This window comes from Populus trichocarpa, chromosome 7, assembly GCF_000002775.5.
Source record: "Populus trichocarpa isolate Nisqually-1 chromosome 7, P.trichocarpa_v4.1, whole genome shotgun sequence".
Lineage (NCBI taxonomy): Eukaryota > Viridiplantae > Streptophyta > Magnoliopsida > Malpighiales > Salicaceae > Populus > Populus trichocarpa.
This window is the reverse complement of record NC_037291.2, coordinates 13,920,367-13,940,040: the sequence shown is the minus strand read 5'-3', so window position 1 is coordinate 13,940,040 and position 19,674 is coordinate 13,920,367. Positions and strand designations below refer to the sequence as shown.

Genomic DNA, 19,674 nt, shown 5'->3' with positions numbered 1-19,674 from the left:
TAGTTTAGGTGTTCTTGAGGAAAAAGTCTTTTTTGGTCAATTGGGCAAATGATGATAACATAAATATCTTAGCGGATTTCAGTGAGATTTTCGAGTCAATGATCTGATTGTTACACACACTGAAGCCCTTTTGATTAAATCCTATTTTTTGATCAATTTTTTTATTTATTTTAAAATTGATTTTTCTAGCTAAATGCCTTTTGTATCACAAGGGATGATGTGGTTGCTGTGATGAGGTTAAGCACTAAATGTGTTGAAGAGCAGTGGACAAGTACTTGATCAAGTACTTGCCGTGAGCTCTCATTTACAAACGACTTCTCCTTCCACTGAGCCTCCCTAATCCCATTGTATAATCTTTCGTTTAGTTGTGTTTAGAGTCTTAATTATGTTTAAGTGACTGTTAATTGGGGTTAAATATATGAAATTTTGCACCCATTACCAATTCTGGGGGATTTATCAGTTCCTCTTGGCATAATGGCTTGGGTGCTAGAACCATATTTTGTGGCTTATCCTGATTAGTGACTGATATCCGTGTCATCTAATCCTGGAAACACCACATACATTTTCCTGCACAATAATGGCATGGTAAGCCCTCTCAGCTCGCAAGCCCTTGCATCAAAGGGATGGTGGAGACTGGACTGTTGGATTGATTAAAGTTGGCCTCGTCCAAGTTTTCCATGGTTGAAAGTCTAATTTGAAGAAAATTAAAATTAATCTAATAAAATTTATGAGATCAAAATGAAAACAAAATTATCAATGATAATGAAATTTTTAATAGCATTACAAGATTAATATTATTATAAAAATATCTAGATAGATGTAAGGATAATAAAATTTGTAATATCATTAGAAACATGCTAACAAGAAGAATTTTAAATCAATTTGAAAGAAAACCAGCTACTGATGTGAGGGGGAAATAAAACCCAAATAATTATAGGCAATCATGATTGTGCTCTAAAGAGTTTTCTGCCAAAGAGATGGTGATCGATTTTATCATTGTCAAAGAAACAAAGCTTGGCTTGGCACCTAAGGCTAGGGTTGAATTCCAAGTCCCATGCGTGGACACTCTATTGTTTTTCTTCAAAGAAATTCGGAGCACTGAACTGATATTAGTTAGACAACATTGGCATCCCATTGTCTTCAGAAGATAAAGATGACTTACTTGAGAACGTATGTTTCCATGCCACTAAAATGCATTGTCGCCTCGGAGACAGACGATGAGAGCAGAGTGATCATCAAGTTTAAACTGACGACTGGAGTTCATTTAGATGATGACAAAGCAACCTCTTGCGATTCATTTCAAGAACCTTTTTGATCAGGTGTTACAAGCTTGCAAACCACCATTTCCATGCTTAAAGAGAACTAAAATTGACAACAATCTGGGTTCCATGGAAGATTTGTTCTGTGCATTTTGTTTGACACCTTCTCATCGGATCTGAAGCTGCTTGCACAACATGCTCTCACGTGTAGGATTGTTTGCCCTCTGTGCCGTTGTTGTTTGCCTGTAGGATTGTTTGGATATTGAGTTGACTGGCCACCTGTGCTGCTGTTTATAATATAATTTCTTTTGTAGGATGAACTCCCATAAAAGAACTGTATAAAATCAACTGTCAATTAGTTACAAGTACGTATACATGAACCCTAGCAGGACTATTCATTCGTTATGTCCTTATTTGTTGTGACAAGTCAAACAAACTTCGAAAGAATATTGTGAATTGTGAGTATGAAACTGTGTATCCTCATCGTAAATGACCCACTGATGCGAATCGAAACTGGTTATAACTATTTCTTGCGTGAAAGGTAAAAGCCTGAAACAATAGCCACACCAGCAACTGCAACACCTAGAGATGCAAGAACCTTCCGAGCTGAAACAGCTGGTTTCTGTGAAGGAATTTCCATAAGATCCTTCATCTGCAACAATGGGAAGGTAGAACTGGTGAGTTTTAAAGAGTTAGAAAATCTAAGTGATTGGCACACAAGGACAATGCTAATCTGGTAAATTTTAAGGTTTCATTAATAAAACTAACTGTATTATGTGTCAGACTTTTGTCATTAATTGAATTATTAATGGACTAACTAACAAGTTTGGAATTCTGTAATCAAATAGCACACAACTCAAAAAATATTCTCAACCAACCTCAAAAGGTTGCCCCCAATGTTTCTTAATCCCTTGCAAATGCCCCTTTCCAACTACTGCAACGACTGAAGTGTGTTCTTTAGCAATTCTTAGTAGCGTTGACGACATGTACCTGAAAGTTGAAATGGATATTAAAATTGCATTAAAAAACAGAAAAGTTCTTCATAAGGAGCTCGTACCCCTAAACTATCACAGTTGTTCACAGAGAAGTAGTTCCTGATTAACTTTCTGTACATAAAAAGATGAAAGGAACATGAGTTCCGGGTGGATTTTTCCAAAAAAGTTTTCACAGAACAAGAGCATGTAGGTCAGACATCAAACTATAAACACGCTCTTCCAAAGTGAAATAGGCAATAGAAGTTGCAAAATATTTCTAGCAATTCCATTCCCTTTGTAAACTCATATAGAAACAGAAAACTGTTTACCAATAGACTGCTTCTTCCTTTTTATAAAAGCCAACAACAGAGGAAGGGATTGTCATCTTTTCACAACTAAAAAAGTATCAAAATACAAAATAAACAGAGGCAAAAGACTACTAACTGATCTCGCTCATGCACAAGGGTATCCATTAGAGTGGGGAACTGCTTGCTCATTTCTTGAATGACAAGAGTCAGCATGTCAACATCATCCATTTCTTTTAGCTGGAAATAAGCAAACAAATTGACTGTCAACAACAGTTCAACAATACTGAATAATTTCTGTAGCTAAGGAAAAAAATTAAAGTTTTTTGGAGGAAAATAAGTAAAGAAAATGGAGCTTAGAGAATTTACCATTTTGTCAAGATCCTCAGAGCTTGGTAAAAATAACGCTTGAAAAAGTAACGAGTACAGCAATTTCACTTTATGCCAAAGTGGCATTTTACCCCATGTCCTCTGCAAAGTAATCTGTTTCAATTGATGCCATCAGAGTCAGAGTAGTTTGTAACAGCAGTAAGAAGAAAGAAAAGAATAAAATCAAAAGAGAAGTGAAGAAAATTAAGTAAATAAGCTCATAAAATGCTAGGTGGACAAGACTTGATAGAGATTAAAATGTGAGTTTATTGTTTTACACCGTCTGCATTCATGAATAATGAGCTGAAGAAGCAATCCAGCAATAAACATTTGACAAATCCACTAAACATGAGATGTATCAGTCCAAAAGCCAGGGTAATGATAGGCACTTTAGATGGATGGCAATATATGCCGGGATGGGGAATTGTTGGGCCCTAGATTAGCAATAAGAAATGCTAACCAGACTAGGAAAGTAGCCAGTACCAAGCACAAAAATATGCACCATGCATCCCATGTATCAAATCTCACAGTCAACCTTCATGGTGGTTAAACCACCCTCTCTTTTTTTTGCATATTATTTTATACTTGAAAACTGATTGCAATAAAAATAAATGCTTGGGTATAGGGATACTGGCATTAGATGTAGATTTTGGACTAGAAAATGCAAATATGGATAGAGAAACTAGGGGCAACTGTAACGACCAAGTATGTGATGGGCAGACCAAAATTAAACCTCCTAATTGGCCTTCAGGGAGATTACTGTAAATTTTTTTCTCACATCCTCAAAATCCGCCTAAAGGAGGCTATACCACTAAATTTCTCTTACGAGAAAACTACATGTGAATGGCAATCAAATAAATCTACTAAATTCATAAACACAACCAGGAATTTCTCTTGCAGTAACAGGAAAGTATTACACCCAACTCCCAAGCAAGAAGTGGGCAGGACAACATAGTTAAGCCAGATTAATAGATAATCCAGCATATCAATGTCAAAAGCAACAAGCAATTCCAACTGGCAATACAGCAAAAGGATATTACCTGTACAGGACGATCACCAAGTACTACCTTACCCTCATACTTTCTCGCTTCTTCAAATGCTACCCGGAACTCAGAACCAGGAAAAACTTCAAGCTTATCAGAAACCTTACATAGAAAATAAAATAAAAGTTAACCAAATAATCTTGATGCAAGAGTTAACTTATATCAATATCAAAGTTTAACGTTGCAGTCTTGATTGAAAAACACAAATAAGAAATTCATCTTAAACACTTACCTTGGCAAGAAACCAGCTATAAAGAATTCCAAATGCGTTATGATTTTTCTTCCACATCTCTATCATTTCCCCCATAGTTGGCACCTGAACAATCAAAAAAGAACACATCAGAATATGAAAACTTGAAGGGTAAAGAACATTAATGAAAGAAAGCAAGAAACTTTCTGGAGGCAGACCTTTAAATTCTGAGGAGTAAGCACAGCCACTCTACTCGCACACAATTCCAGAAATACAACCTGTAATCAACAAATGCTAGCTTCACTTTGAGGAGACTAAATGGGACAAGTAAAACACCATAAAAACAATCTAAATGCAGGCAGCTAACCTTCTAAAAATAGACCTTTGCATTAATATTTGGAATCAAAATGTTATTGAAGTTTCACAAAAAGGGAAAAAGCACCTGTGGTTTCAAGTAACTGACTACAGCTTGTACTTCCCGGCATGATTCCTACAATTCGCAACCCAGCAAAAATATCAACATAAAAATTTACATATTTTTCAATTCTTGCTTGATTTTGCAAAAATTTACAAGATTAGCCATTTGATACTCACTTGAGAAAAGATTTATCTTTAGTCAAGCATCCCAAAACAACAAAAAGTTTTAAAATAGGAATTTCAGCTTTTTCCTTCACTTTCTCAGCAATAAAACAGAAAAATGAAATCAAAACCAAATAAAATACACATTCTTCAATGCCAGTTTAGTTTTGCAGAAAATACAAAAGTAGCTTTTTTAGGATCACTTAAGCAAAGAATTTCTTTTACACTTAAGCAAACTTCAACAATTTCTCTATTTTCCCTTCACTTTCTCAGCAACCAAGCATAAAGATTTAAACCATAACTAAATACTATACATTTTTCAATGCTAGTTTAGTTTTGCTAAAACTTACAAAATTAAAGAGTTTATACTCACTTGAGCACAGAATTTTTTTCTTCTTTCTCAGGTATCCAATACTAACACAAAAGCTCCAAAAAGTTACAGCACCAATACTTCCTCACTTTTCTTTCATTTGCTCCGAGACAAACAGAAAATTCAAATCAAAACCAAATATTTTGCTCTTTTCAATACTACTTAATTTTTTTGCAAATGTTAACTAACCACTCGTTTTATACTCAATTAAGAAAAAGATTTTTCTTTTTCTCAATCTAAGGAATCAAATACTAACACGACAAGTTTCAATATTTAATAAGTTCCGTGCTTTTTTTCCTTCACTTTCTCCATCCAAAAACACAAAAAGCTTATATGGAGACTGGAAAAAGAAAACAACACAAAGAAATTGTACACAGTATTCAATCCTAGCGTAATATTCACTAGCCATTTTAAACTCACTTAACTTCATTTTGTCAGCAGCCCAATAGAAAATCTAAATCAAACTAATTAATTCACACTGTACAATGCAAGTTTAATTGTTTTGCCAAAATTTTCCAATTAGACATCTTATGCTCACTAATAAAGCAAAGAATTTTCTCGTTCTCAATCTCAAGTATCCCATGCTAACGCAAAACACAAAAGTTTCTCACATTTTCCTTCACTTTCTAAGCAACCACACAAAAAAACATAAATTAAAACCAAGTAATTCACATTTCCACTACTTTATTTCTGCCAAAATGTAACAAAAATAAGCATTCTGCACAGAAAAAAGGTCCTAATCTTTCCAAATTTCTCACAATTTCCTTCATTTTCTCAACCAAACACACACAAAAAAAAACACAGAATTTCAATTTTTCACCTGAGAAACATGAGCAGTACCAACTAAATGCACGACACAAGTGCCACCTTCAGCTTTCGACTCGCACGTGAGAACCATAACGCTTCTAGAAAGTTCCTCTGGTAGCTCCTTCCTCCCCATCACGACGTCGTTTTTGTTATCATCCTCGCTAAGTTCATTAGCAACATCAACTATGCTTTCGCTTAAATGATTATCGTTATTGCTAGGACTTTCGATGTGAACAAAATCCTCTTTAGAAGGGTTCGGATCCATAGGATTCCGGTTCGGGTCGGCAATTATAGGATTTGTGGGTTTTTTGGTAGCAAAGGTGATAATTTGGGGGAACTTTCGGCGTGAGTAGATTGAGTGAGAGAAATTGAAGGTGGTTTGGGGGTGGCGGAGAGGGAGTTTCGTAGTGATGGTAGTGAAAAATCGGTGTGAATCGGGTGAGTTAAGGAGGGAGAGTTGTGAGCGAGTCAAGCGATTCATTAATCGGGATTTTATGGTCGTGGAGACTTTATAGGGACGCTGACTCGGTGGTTTTGGTTATCATGACGTGGTGATACCTGTCTTTATAGGGCTTTCGTGGGTCCAGTTGTACGTGGCTGACTTGTTTGGATGGTAAACAAGAGTGAAGTGTTAATTCCTGCTTTAACTTAATTTGATATTTTTTTCATGTTTTCATCTATTTTTTTTATTTTCTTTTCAAACAAATAATTTGTATTGACAATTTAATTTATTTTTTAAACTAAAATAAAACTTTATTTCATTTAAGAAAAAAACAATTTGATAAAAAAACATTCAAAATAAAACTTAACTGGGACAAATTACAAGTTATATAAACTTTTATATTACCTTGGTGAATATTTGAAGAAATATTTTTTTTTAATTTTAAAATTTAAATAATTAAAGAACATAAAATATCTTTTAATTATTGAGTTAATTTGCATTTTAAGTGTAAGTAGTATTTGAAATTATGATAACAATTATTTTTTAAAATGATTTAAAAAAAATATATTAAAATTTTTCAAATTTATTTTTAACATTATCATATAGAATGATCTAAAAACATAAAAAAATTAATTTAACATAAAAATTCTCTAAATGCATTTTCTGACGAAAAAAATCTATTCCAACTTTGTATTCATTAGTTTGTCAAAAATCACGAGTTAATTGGAGAATTCAGAATTATATAAAAGCATGGACAGAACAATCTCCTCAAAAAACTGTGCATCCTGTTCCTGAATTCATTTGATACAAATCGAAACTCTGGTTAGCTATTTCTTGCTTGAAAGATAAATGCTGAACCAATGGCCATACCAGCAACTGCAAGAACCTTCAGAGCTGAAAAGGGTGGTTTCTGAGGAGGAAGTTCAAGAAGATCCTTCAACTGCAACAGAGGGAAGGAAGAACTGATTGTAAACAAGGTGGATGCTAATCTGGTTGTTCTTATGATTCCATTAAATATAAACTAAGGGTATAATGTGTCAGATTTCTATCATTGATGGACTAACAGCAAACAAGTACATCACTCGAAAAATATTCTTAACCAACCTCAATAGGTTGCTCCCAATACTTCTTAATTCCTTGCAAATGCCCTTTTCCGATGACTGCTACGACCGAAGTATGTTCTTTGGCGATTCTTAGCAGGATCGATGACATGTACCTGCAAGTTAGCCAAATAGATAGGAATAAATTCATTCAAAAAGAACTTTGTAGAGAGCTCGTACCCCTGAGCTTTAAACAAGTTAATCACAGATTAGAGATTACAGATTAACTACTCTCCTGTACATAAATAGATATGCAATGAGTATGAGTTCAAGGTGAGTTTTTACAAAAACTCTTGTACCAAGAGTATGTAGCTTTGACATCAACTATAAACACGCTCCTCCAAAGAGACTCGGGCAATGGAAGTTGCAAAATATTTCCAGCAACTCTATTCCTTTTGTAAACTCATGCAATCAACATCAAGCAGAGAGAAACAAAAACAAAAAAACGATTTCTTAATGGACGCTGCTTCATCCTTTTTATGGAAGGCAACAACAGAAAAGTACCAGATTACAAAAATAAATGACGGGAAAAAAATATTAACTGATCTCGTTCGTCCACAACGGTTTCCATTACAGTGGGGTACTGCTTGCTTAGTTTTTTAGTTGAAATAGTAACCTTCTTAACATCATCCAAGTCTTTTATCTGAAAATAAGGGAACAAATTGACTGTCAACCACGTTTAGAAATCTTCAATAATTTCTGCAGATAAAGGATAAAAAAAGAATTGGCGGAAAAAAGTGAAGGAAAAGAGAGTTTAGAGATTTTACCATTGTGTCGATACTCTTAGAGCTCGATGAAAATAATGTTTGAACAAATACAGCACACAAGAATTTTACTTTATGCCAAAAAGGCAACTTACCTTGTGTCCTCCTGAAAGTAATCTGTTTCAGTTGACACCATCAAAGTCAGATTAGTTCGTGACAGCAGTAAGAAAAATGAAAAAGAGTGGCATCAAAAGAGAAGTGGAGAAAATTAATTAAAGAAGCTCACAAAAATCGCTAAAATGGACAAGACTTGATAAAAATGAAAATGTGAGTTTATTGCTTTTACACAGTAATTCATTCAAGAATCAAAGTTGAAGAAGCAGTCCAGCAATAGAGATTTGACAAATCCAATAAATTTATCCACTCGAAATGTCTCAGTCCAAAATACAGAGTAACAGATACTTTTGATGGATGGCAATATATGTCTGGATGTGGAAGTGCTGCCCGTAGATTAGCACAATGGAATGCTAGCCAGACTATGAGAAAAGCCAGTACCTAGCACAAAAGGACATAACATGCATCCCACGCATCGAATCTCTCAGTAAGCCTTCATGGTGGTTAGACCATCCATTTGTATATGATAATAGACTTGAAACATTATTGCTAGCAAAATAAATGCTAGGCTATAGGGATATTGGCATAATATTATATTGATGGTCATTTTGGACTAAAGAATGCAAACCAAATGGATAAAGAAATTAGTGGGGACACTAGACTCGAGACACGGTTCACACATGTGTAAGGTCGAAGATGATGGAGGATAGCCTAACCCCAAAATTATTAGATTTTATTTGGGTTTATTATTGGGCTAAATTTATATTATATTGATGGTCATTTTGTTTAGAGGGTTATAAGCCCAATTATTGGTGTTGGGTTAATTAGTGTTTTACTATTTATGTGTTTTTTCACATTATGGACAGTTAATGATGAATTAAGAAAAATCTGTGGATTTCTCCTCCTCCTGCCTTTCCCTTCCCTTCTCTTCTTCTTCCCAGCTCCTTCTTCCTCTTATTTCTTCCTCTCCTCCTTTTCTTTTCTTCAAATTTTATTGTCCCCCGTCAGAAACTAGTGTGGTTGTACAAAGCAACCAAGTGACCAATTAGGCAAACCATGAAATTAAACCTCATGATTGGCATTCAAAGACATGGCTACAATTTTTTCAGTCTCAAAATCAGCCTAAAGGACGCTATACCACTAAATTTCTCTTATGAGAAAACTATAAGTGAATGGCAATCAAATGAATACTGCTATATTCATAAACACAACCATGAACTTCTATTGCAGTAATAGCAAAGTAATCCACACGCTCCCAAGCAAGAAGTGGGAAGGACAACATGGGTTAAGCTAATTAATAGGGAATCCAGCATATCAGTGTCAGAAGAAACATAGCATTGGTTAAGTATTTCCAACTGGCAAGACAGCAAAAGGATCTCACCTGTGCAGGGCGATCACCAAGTACCACCTTGGCCTCACATTTTCTTGCTTCTTCAAATGCTACCTGGAACTCAGAACCAGGAACAACTCCAAGCTTATCACCAACCTTACATAAAAAGAAAAACAGAAGTTGATCAAATAATCTTGATGCAAAAATTAACTTATAACATTCTCAATGTACAATAATCTAGTTTTCATTGAAAAGCATGAATAATAAATTCATCTTAGATACTTACGGTGGCATAGAACCAGCTAAGAAAAATTTGAGCCGCGTTTTGTGTTTTCTTCCACTTTTCTATCATTTCCTTCATTGTTGGTACCTTAACAACCAAAAGTAAAGACACCAGAAAGTGGAAAATTGAAGGGTAAAGAACATAAATGAAAGAAAGAAAGCAAGAAACTTTCCAGGGACAGACCTTTAAATTCCGAATGGTAAGCAGACCGACTCTACTTGCACACAATTCCAGAAATACAACCTGTAATCAACGAAGTTGCGAATCTTCATGGGACAAGTAAAAGCCATAAAAAAAATTTAAATTCAGGCAGCTAACCTTCTAAACAATGACCTTTGCATTAATATTTGGAATACAAATGTTAATGAAATTTCAAAAAAAAAAAAAAACTGCAAAAGCACCTGTGGTTTCACATGACGGATTACAGCTTCTACTTCCCTGCATGATGCCTGCAACTCACAACCCAACAGAAAAATCAAGGTAAACAATTTGTAAATTTTTCAATTCTGGCACAAATTTGATAACCTTATAAATCCAGCCATTTTATACTCACTAAAGAAAAGAGTTTCCTTTTCTCAAGCATCCCAAAACACAAAAGCTTTCAAATTTTAATAATCCCAGCTTTTTCCTTCACTTTCCCAGCAATCAAACAGAAAAATAAAATGAAAACCAAATAAAATACATGCTTTTAAATGCCATTTTAGTTTTGCAGAAATTACTAAAGTCAAGCTCTCTCAAACCAAGAATTTCCCTTTCTCAAGCACCCAGAACCAGAAAACACAAAAAAAAAAAACATGGACTTTCAGCTTTCACCTGAGAAACATGAGCAGTGCCAACTAAATAAACCACACACTTGCCACCCTCAGCTTTCGACTCGCACGTGAGAACCACTACGTTTCTAGAAAATTCATGTAGTGGCTCCTTCCTCTCCGACGCGACGTCGTGTTTATTATCATCCTCCCTAAGTTCGTCAGCAGCATCAAATATGCTCTCGTTTTTTGTGGCAAATGTGGTAATTCGGAGGAATTTGGGGGGCGAGTAGGTGGGTCGAGTGGAAATGAGGGTGGTTTGGTGGTGGCGAAGAGGAGATTTGGTGGTGGTAGTGCTCGAGAAGAAGCGGTGCGAGTGTGGTGAGCTTAGCTGGGTGAGTAGTGAGCGAGTCATCCGCTTTACATATCGAGTCTTCATCGTTGTGAGGTGTTTATACGGACGCTGACACTGGCAGTGCTGTGCATTATAGGGCTTTGGTGGGTCAGGTTGATTAGTTTGTTTTATTTATATTTTTTTGCTTGAGTAAATTATAATTTAGTCCATAATTTTAAAATGAATTTGTATGTTAATCCTCTTTGTTTTGAGAAAATAAAGTAATTCCCTTTACCAAAGTTGATTTTGAAAGTTCTAAATTAAAAAAAGTGTTTTTAAGTTTGTATATTAGTAAGTGAGGTTGTAAAATTTGGTTAGAAATAAACTATGGTTAGAAAAATAATTAAATTAACATAAAAACAATTGGAAGAACTAAATTATAAAAATATATAAAAATATTTAGATTTGATATTAAATAATGAAAATTTTTCACTGTAATTTTATATTTAAATTAAGTGGAGGCGGTTAAGAAATTAGTGATTTATCAACAACTTATTGCTAATTAATCAATGAAAATTTATTTGTGGTTGTTTTGTTCTTGTTTTCAAACCCTTTATTTTACTAAATAAATAAACACAACAATTCAACCAAATTCCTTTTCTAATTTCTTTTTAAAAAGAAACCACAATGATTTTGAACAACTTACTAATTAGGGACTAAAAAACGATTATAGGGACCAAATTGACAAGCCTTTCAAACCTTAGGCATATTAACGTAGTTCATCCTTCTATTCCTTCACAATACCTTTCACTTTCTAGTTTCTACGCCTGCAGTAACCTTCAGGCGAATCACTTTCTCTCTCAAAAGCTTTCTCTTTGCAAATTGTTTTTCTCATAGATAATATATAAAAATGGCGGAAAGGAAGCTCTTCAAGACGAAGCTATGCGTATTATACCGAAAAGGCCGCTGTCATCGTCAAAATTGCTCTTTTGCTCATGGAAACGCCGAGCTTCGTCAATCCATGCCTTCTCGTTATGGTATCTTTGCTCTTCGTTCCGTTTTTTCTCGCTGTGTAACCCTATTTACTGCTATTTTGTATAATTTTTAATCGTTTTGTTGTTTAGTTTTTCTTTGCATTATTACTGGCTGTAATGTGTTCTATACTAGGTTTCAATTATTCTTATTCTTATTCTTATTCTTATTCTTATTACTATTATTGTTATTATTATTATTATTTACTGTAATTAATCAAATTTGTGTGAAATTTTTTTGATGAGATTGCTTCTTCTTTTTTTTTTTTTGTATTATTCATTTTTTTTAAAAAAAATTGTTTGGTTGGGTATTGTGAGCATAGTTGTTGATAGATTATTTTGTGAATGGGAGTAGTAAATTTTACTTTTTATTTAATATTCATTTGTTTAATTTTGTGTTTTTGAAAATGTTTTAGTTTATTATTGTTACGAGTGACAATTTATGATGAATACTTGTTTTCCAAATGATTATGCATGAGTTCAGAGAAAAAGCAGTGCGGTAAATGTGAAGTAGGGAATACAAATGAGGAGAATTCTTCGATTTGGATTTTATTGATGAGTGATTTGGAGACGTAATCAAAATGTCTTGCAGCAGATTTTTGTTTCATTTGATCAGCAGTATCAGGTAGTGATTTGGAGATGCATCAAAATGGCATCTGGAGAATGTGTTTCGTTAGTGTCAGCTACTATTGGCTTCCTTCAGAATGGATATTGCTCATTGGTCAATCTTAGAGCTGGTTCCAGTATTTTTTTTTTTGTCTCAGGATCTTTATTCTTGTTCATCATACTATACTGTATCTGCAAAATGGCAAATAATTTGGTGAAGGATTGATATTAGCCTCGTTGGAAATTTATAGCCTGTGATTATATGGACATAGCAAGCAACATTGTCAGAGTTCTCAGGTCTTATCTCTAGTGCATTCAGTAGTCTATATCCTGGTGGAGCTCATTATCTATTATGTCTCCTTGAATATCCTTTTCAAGCGATTTCTACCGGAGAAAGTATGCATTGTTTTGCGGGAGTTATTTCATGAAGAAACCAATTCTTCTTGCTGATGGTATATTCGTTGACATTCTCCTGTATTATGGTGCTGGCAACAAATCTATATTATTCGGATTCTATTATTTTGCTTATTGTCATCAAGAAGACAGAGTATACTGACTTGTCTTATTTATCGTGCAAACATTATACCACAAGATTTTACCATGGAGACATCATATTTCTTATTGCTAATCAAGAAGTCAGGACATATTGACTGGTTGTAGTCAATAGATTCTCATTATTTCTTAATATGGCACCGGAGAGCAATCTGTGTTATTCAGCTTGTATTGTATTCACTATTCCTCATTAAGAAGTCAGAATATATTGTCTAGTCTTATCCAATGCGACTTCTATATTTGAAGGGTTCTCTTCCTGGTGTTATATGGTAACCTTCTTTGTCAATTCATAATACATTGGGATAGTATCTTATCCCCTTTGGAATTGGCAAGCAAGCATTAGTACTATTCATTGCTCTTACTAATTTTGTTCCTTATGATGGTAAGCTTGGGATCATTATGATTTACAGGTCCTCCGGTTGCTTTAACTGAAACGTAGAAGATACTAACCTGCTGTACTGGAATTTATTCCCTTCCTTATTGTAGGTACGCGGGACTATCGAGGTGGTGACTTGAGGGATAAACTTGATCAAAGGCTTTCTCCTAAGCGCCAGTATTCCCCAGGAAAAGATGCAAACAGACGAGACTCATTTCGTGGTCAGTAATCGGGTCCTTGTAACTTGTCCACATCTTCTCTTCATACAGTTGTATTTTTATCCCCTCTTTTATCTCTGGGCTATGGATGAGTAGAGCAGTGCTTTAAATTATGAATGTGTTAACATAAATTATTACAGGAAAACTAGAATATTTTATGTAGTTATCTTTTTTTTAATCCGAACACATATGTAGTTATCAACTCAGTTTCTTTTGTCATATGACTACAATTGTCCCCTGATTTTTCCTTTCTTGTTGGCTGCATTTGTTTCAGGATCCAGCCCTTCCAGGTCTCTTGAGAAAAGCAAGTGAGTCAGCGCAATTCCACCTTTTACTGGTTCTAATTTATTCAAGGTTCCATAGGTGTTGCCTCTCTGAAGATATATCTTCCCTTTTGGGTTGATGGCTGTGCTATTGGCTTATGTTTACTTAAGCTTTTATGTTCTTGACTGGTGTAGTATAATTTTTTGTATCCTTTGGAACTTCATAGAGAGAGCATACCTACATCTCCATTGAAGTGTTCAAGAGACTTCATAAAACTTTGAAATTTCAAACAGAAGTTTGTCACTGTACTTTCTAGTATTACTGGAGCCCAGCCAGTGTGGATTTCATATTGAAGAGTCCATATCTTTCTTGATAATGGTTGATTGACTTGGCAAGAATACTTAAGATATTTTTATCCATTTCATGGTATGAATGATCTGGTTGTGAAACATTTTCAATCTACAGCTTGGAAGTTGTGTTAATTAACACTTCTACATGGTCCATCTATGCCATTAGATGGTGTGGCTTCTAAGTTTAATATGTAAAGGACTGTAGTTCATTGTACACTCCAATCTAGTGGCTACAGTGAAAATGTGGCATGTTTGGGGAGTTATTGAAAACTGCTTGTGTTAAAAAGGTTTGAGGAAACAAATATGGCAGTGCTTTTAGAAATATCTTTGCTGATTCTATAAACACATATTGAATACATAATGGCACACAAACTAAATTTTTGTGTGCTGTTCTGTTTTCATGCCCACACTATACATATTTGGCTTCCAAAAAATAATTAATTTTGCTCCTTTTAAAGTGACAGAAAACGTAGGAAGAAACAGCAGTATGATGGCCAAAGTGATTTCTCTGGGAGTCTGAAAGTCTCAGATAGGGCAGATGACCAAGTTAAAGAAAGAAAAGGTGCATCATCTGAGGTTAGAAGAGCTTGATCTGTTTGAATATTTTTACGAGGGAAATTCCATTTTCATTTATTTTTTAATTTTGGAACTATGTGCAGCTAAAAGAAATGCAGTCAAACATCAACAAGCTTGAGCACCACAAATCTGAATTAATGGTGAGTGCTGCTCTTCAGTTTCTAGATTTTTTAGTTGCTATTCTGCATGCAAAATAATTTTCTTGTCATTGTTTAATTCTTTTATTTCTTTAACCTGTCAAGTTTGCTGTTTATTGACGGGAACTTATTATGTTTTCTCTTGTTGTTTCATGTTATCATCTATTGCAGTGGTTTGAGGTGTGCATTCCTTTGTGGAAATGTTTTTCTCAAGTAGTTTATAGTGGCTGAAATAAGTGAAATGTTGATCTATGATTATGAATTCTGTTAGTATGTTTCATGAATAAGATCTATTAAAGTTTGACCAGCTTCAATTTTTATGCTATCCATCATTTGGTCTTGGGATGCATGTTGCATTATGATAATGTTAAAAGTACTTTCTTCTGACTTCATAACTCTAACATGTATCCCAAGAAACTTCTTTTGGTATTTCAAATATTACAATTGTTCTAGGTTCCTTTTTGCTTTCGCTTTTCTTTTCTTTTCTGCTTCTCTTGGTTTTCTCCAAAAAGAAAGCTCATTGACTATTGACAAACATTGTGGATTATTTTAATAAATATGTAACTTAAGAAGCAAAAATATTGTACTGAAATTTCCGGATGTTTTTCAAGTTCACTCAACTTTTGGGAGAGTGGTAATGAGAAAAGCTGTTTGACATGGGACGAAGAGTTTACTGCAACATTAGTTGATTTGAAATCAGCTTGCTTACCACATAGGAATTAAAAACCTAGAGGACATGCATATTCCTTTTCCATAAATGCTTGAGTTGCCAGCTCGGAGTGTTGAATTGAAGCATGAATCATTTTTCATATAGTGATTTGTCAATCTACATGTCTTCAAGCATCCTTTTTTTGTCTGCTACCAACATCTTTTTCTTCCCTTATATTTGATGTTGTTGCCTTTTAGTTTCATGAGAAGTAAAGACATTTTGACACTTGGTATATGTATTTTCTAAAGATCTTACTGGAAAAGAAAACTGAAGAAGCAGATAGTCTTATTTCTAGAATTCAGGAGCTTGAGGCTCAATTATCTGCAGAGAAAGAGGAATGTAAAAGGTAATTGCTAATATTTATTATCATAGTTTACCAATTTTTATCTAACCTTATGTTATCTCTCTACTACTCGATGGAAGACACACTTCTTTAGTTTTACCTATTTGCTCTTTGCTACTGACCATTCAGGATCACTTCAAACATCAAGAAGTTTGTCAAAGCATATAAGCACTATGTGCAGGCTCAAGATGAACTTAAAAGGCATTTTTCTTGATACCATTTCTCATGATCTTTCTGTGTTTTTGTTTGTTTGACACATTTTATCTTTCTTTGGTGGTTGGTGGTTTTCATAAGTCGATTTATTCATGGAACTTTATAGGTCAGAAGTTCGATTTAAGAAGTTGGGAGATCAGCTTGTTTCTGGTACTGCAACTGATTGCAATGAAGAGGATTCAAGCATCAAAATTGTCAATGATGGAGAGATAAATGGTCATTGTGCAATCAGCGCACAGAATGAGATGCGAAAGCAGAATAATTCCTCTCCAATTGAGAAAAGTTTGGGTGGTAAACAGTATACCGCTGAAAAATCAACACAAGGTATATGGTGTCTTTATATATTATATAGTAAATGGAATTTTTGGAACCTTCAAATTTGATTGGTCCCCTGATCTGACGTCATTATGTATCACATAGTATTAGCCCCCTATTACAAAAGGATATGTCATTGAAGATGTAGTTGAACATTTGTCAAGAAGAATAAGAAGCAAATATAAAGGCATGGAACAAGCAGCAGAGTCTAGACCAATAAGTGTGAAAGTTTTTATCTTTAATCTATCCTCTTCATCTATCCTCTTCATGTTGTTCCATAGCTGCATTATTTGGGCAAATGGTCATTCCATATTTCCATCACACTGCTGTATGCTACCATTAATTATTTCCAATACTTTGATATCAATGGAACTTAACTTGAAATGGCCTTTTTAATCTGGTCATTATTACTGATTTTCTGCCACAAAATCACGTGCAACTTTCTAGGTATGTGCTGACATCTTGCTGGATTTTTAGGCAATTTAACCAATGGTGGCCATCAGGCAGAGACTCTAAGACTGAGTAAGCTTTCCCAATTTCATTCACACCCTGTTCAGCTGAATAGCAACCTGGAATTTGGGGTGGTGGACAATAGGAATAACAGTCATTTTCCTATAGGAAATGAAGGCAAGCAAAAGAAAGGAAAAGGTGTTTCCGCCAGTATTCCCTTGGATAAGGTAATTTCTTCTTGCCCACTTTTGTTTTAGGTTTTCTTTATTTTCCTTTTGATGTTTGTCAATCATGACATGAGAGCCTTTTCCAGTAAAAATCAGAGATTAGCTTGTAACTTGAAGATGGTAAAAGCTAGCAAACAAGTGAGAAAATGTAGCCAGGAGAATTAAAAGGGAAAGGAAAATGTTGTTGGTTGCGTTTCTTGTACATATCATAATTTACACTTTGCAAGGTAGTTCCACAGTGCACCAGTATCAGCAGATGCCAGGTCTTGGCTCCTATCAACTTGCAAATTATCATTATAAGCATTGTTGTAGGGATTGCCCCTCTCATTGGAATATTTATGTTACTATTGTACTGTTAGAAATTAGAACACTCAAAACAACTTTTATATATTTTTTTTTTTATGTGGACAAGAGAGTGACCGAGTCATTGTCATTATTCATGAATTACAAGTGCAATGAATGGTGGACTAATTTAAGGAAATGCTTAACTTCATGCATGTTTGAATGGACAGACCAAGGGTTCATGCTCAGTGCTTCACGTACCATCAACCAGCATGGCTGCTCGTGCAATTGATGACCTAGTTGAAATTGAAATGGAGGAGAATGTTGAAGTGGTTGAAAATATTTCTCGGGGGATTGTTAGAGGAGGTGCTACATATGAGGCCCGAAGCTTGCCATTTTCACTTCCCCCACCTCCTCCAATCCATCGAAATACCCATTCAAAGGTTGGTTTGATGGTCTTGCCCTTCTGGTAGACCATAGGCACTTGGTTACATTGGCACAACATATAATAAGAATATGCAGATAGTGATTAAACTCTATCCAGAATCTGATCTCCCCTTGTCTAATATTTTTTATCGTCAAAAAAATGTTAATACTTGTATAGAATTTGTCATGACTTATCTATCTTGCACTTTAACATGTGATATTTATCTGACTTGCTCCGGACTTGCAGTATGAGGGTGAAGATGAGAATGTAGATGTTGGAGGCCTAGAGGAGGAGATGGTGGATATCGATATAGTCTGATACCATAATGGCATTCCACCTCTATACTGTGCGGGATTGATCTGTGAGCTTCATGTGTATAGTTTTGGGTTTTACAACTATCACTGTTTTGTAGTTCCTAAAGACTTGGATAATAGTATTGCTATTATTATGGCAGCTCTGATTGTGTTAACATGGGGTTGTAGGGGCCATACTAGTTTTACTTACATCACCTTATGCCTTGTACACATGGGGGAGCACATTGGTGCAGGCCGGTCTCTCGTGCCTCGTATAGCCATCCTACCGCTGTACAATGCAGTAGATGCTGTAGTCATTTAGCTTCTAGATGCATAACATGGCCATATTTATGAATTTGTGAATGCCAGTTGCCGGGTGTCTGAGGATGTCACTTGTGCTTGTAATGAAAAAGGAGAGCCCTCGAGTAAATCTTGATCAGAATAATTTGCAAAAGTTTTGTTGTCTTCTAATTTTTTTAGGGGGACTTAATGCGCGTTTGGCATTGTAGTAGCTTTTACGGTTGTGGTTTTGAAAAAATAAACAGGTTTAAATAAAGCTATAAATTGTAGTTTTTTCTTAACTAGGGTTCAAGATAGGTTTTAGTAGAATTCATGTAAAACCCCATGGTTATTTTATTAATCAAACAAGATTGAATCTGTGATCGGGATAAAATGTAACCCTAACCACATTAACATGCAAGCTTTGAATCTGCTTGTAAAGCCTGGCTGTCTTTAAATGGAAGACAAAAACAAAAAAAAAACACCATAGCAGTATCATTCAAAAAGATAATCTAAAACCACTCATCTTACAGCATTGATCAGGTGTGTGTGTGTGTATCTTCACACTCCGTTCTGAACGTCCGCAGCACAACAATTTCTGTCATGTATATATACTTTCCAAAAATACACTGCAACAGATGTTAATTTCCCATACAGTCCTATGCTTTCTGTAAAGATTAAAGCTGGAACGATAATAACACTAGTACAAGTTAAATCCACAGGTCAATGATCCTGAATTTCTTTGATCGTTCACAAATATAGGCTCACGGCTGTTTCCTTGCATTGCACCAAAAATAGCCTAGCTAGACATTAAAGTTTATACCATGGTTAGTTGTAAGACTCGTATGCCGTGTATTGAAAATCCTTGCTAGTGTCTGAAAAGTATAAAACCTAAGCTAGTAGGATGGGAAATCACACTGGGAGGTACCAAGCTACATAGTTCTTCTCCGGTATATAACCTACTATGATCAGTCTCAATTCCTAACTTCACAAATCTAGTCTAACCATAAAAACCCTAGATATGTTAAGAACTCTTCTTCTTCTTCTTCTTCTTCTTCTTCTTTCCCCATAAAG

General features: G+C 34.9%; 3 protein-coding genes and 3 non-coding genes across 9 annotated transcripts; 4 read left to right on the top strand and 2 right to left on the bottom strand.

Annotated features, from left to right (window-relative positions):
* The first annotated feature begins 42 nt into the window (after positions 1-42).
* LOC112328274 (small nucleolar RNA R11/Z151) lies at positions 43-128 on the top strand. Its single transcript, XR_002983029.1, has one exon. It is a non-coding gene; the product is annotated as a small nucleolar RNA R11/Z151 (small nucleolar RNA).
* A 94-nt stretch (positions 129-222) lies between these two features.
* LOC112328275 (small nucleolar RNA Z152/R70/R12) lies at positions 223-335 on the top strand. The gene has a single exon (XR_002983030.1). It is a non-coding gene; the product is annotated as a small nucleolar RNA Z152/R70/R12 (small nucleolar RNA).
* A 102-nt stretch (positions 336-437) lies between these two features.
* LOC112328280 (small nucleolar RNA snoR80) lies at positions 438-565 on the top strand. The gene has a single exon (XR_002983035.1). It is a non-coding gene; the product is annotated as a small nucleolar RNA snoR80 (small nucleolar RNA).
* Positions 566-1,549: 984 nt separating this feature from the next.
* Positions 1,550-6,633, bottom strand: LOC7491788 (uncharacterized). 2 transcript variants are annotated; one of them, XM_002310426.4, is made up of 9 exons: positions 5,910-6,617; positions 4,583-4,630; positions 4,359-4,418; positions 4,183-4,266; positions 3,948-4,052; positions 2,908-3,021; positions 2,678-2,778; positions 2,138-2,249; positions 1,550-1,911 (listed from the first exon to the last, which is right to left on the bottom strand). In XM_002310426.4, the coding sequence occupies exons 1-9, from the start codon at positions 6,375-6,377 to the stop codon at positions 1,783-1,785; spliced, it is 1,221 nt and encodes a 406-aa protein (XP_002310462.4). In that variant the 5' UTR covers positions 6,378-6,617; the 3' UTR covers positions 1,550-1,782. The 2 variants fall into 2 exon arrangements, with proteins under 2 accessions (XP_002310462.4, XP_024461150.2); XM_024605382.2 differs by lacking the exon at positions 3,948-4,052 and having other exon boundaries at positions 5,910-6,633.
* Positions 6,634-7,016: 383 nt separating this feature from the next.
* Positions 7,017-11,120, bottom strand: LOC7486041 (uncharacterized). The gene is made up of 9 exons (XM_002310427.4): positions 10,683-11,120; positions 10,271-10,318; positions 10,053-10,112; positions 9,873-9,956; positions 9,638-9,742; positions 8,206-8,319; positions 7,981-8,081; positions 7,443-7,554; positions 7,017-7,278 (listed from the first exon to the last, which is right to left on the bottom strand). The coding sequence occupies exons 1-9, from the start codon at positions 11,055-11,057 to the stop codon at positions 7,162-7,164; spliced, it is 1,116 nt and encodes a 371-aa protein (XP_002310463.3). The 5' UTR covers positions 11,058-11,120; the 3' UTR covers positions 7,017-7,161.
* Positions 11,121-11,745: 625 nt separating this feature from the next.
* Positions 11,746-18,775, top strand: LOC7491789 (zinc finger CCCH domain-containing protein 13). Of its 3 annotated transcripts, XM_024605686.2 has the most exons (12): positions 11,746-11,989; positions 13,628-13,738; positions 14,010-14,043; positions 14,808-14,925; positions 15,009-15,065; positions 16,020-16,117; positions 16,244-16,315; positions 16,434-16,651; positions 17,120-17,164; positions 17,261-17,319; positions 17,832-18,044; positions 18,275-18,775. In XM_024605686.2, the coding sequence occupies exons 1-12, from the start codon at positions 11,863-11,865 to the stop codon at positions 18,344-18,346; spliced, it is 1,224 nt and encodes a 407-aa protein (XP_024461454.2). In that variant the 5' UTR covers positions 11,746-11,862; the 3' UTR covers positions 18,347-18,775. The 3 variants fall into 3 exon arrangements, with proteins under 3 accessions (XP_024461454.2, XP_002309835.3, XP_024461453.2); XM_002309799.4 differs by having other exon boundaries at positions 14,814-14,925; positions 17,120-17,319; XM_024605685.2 differs by having other exon boundaries at positions 17,120-17,319.
* The last annotated feature ends 899 nt before the right edge of the window (positions 18,776-19,674 follow it).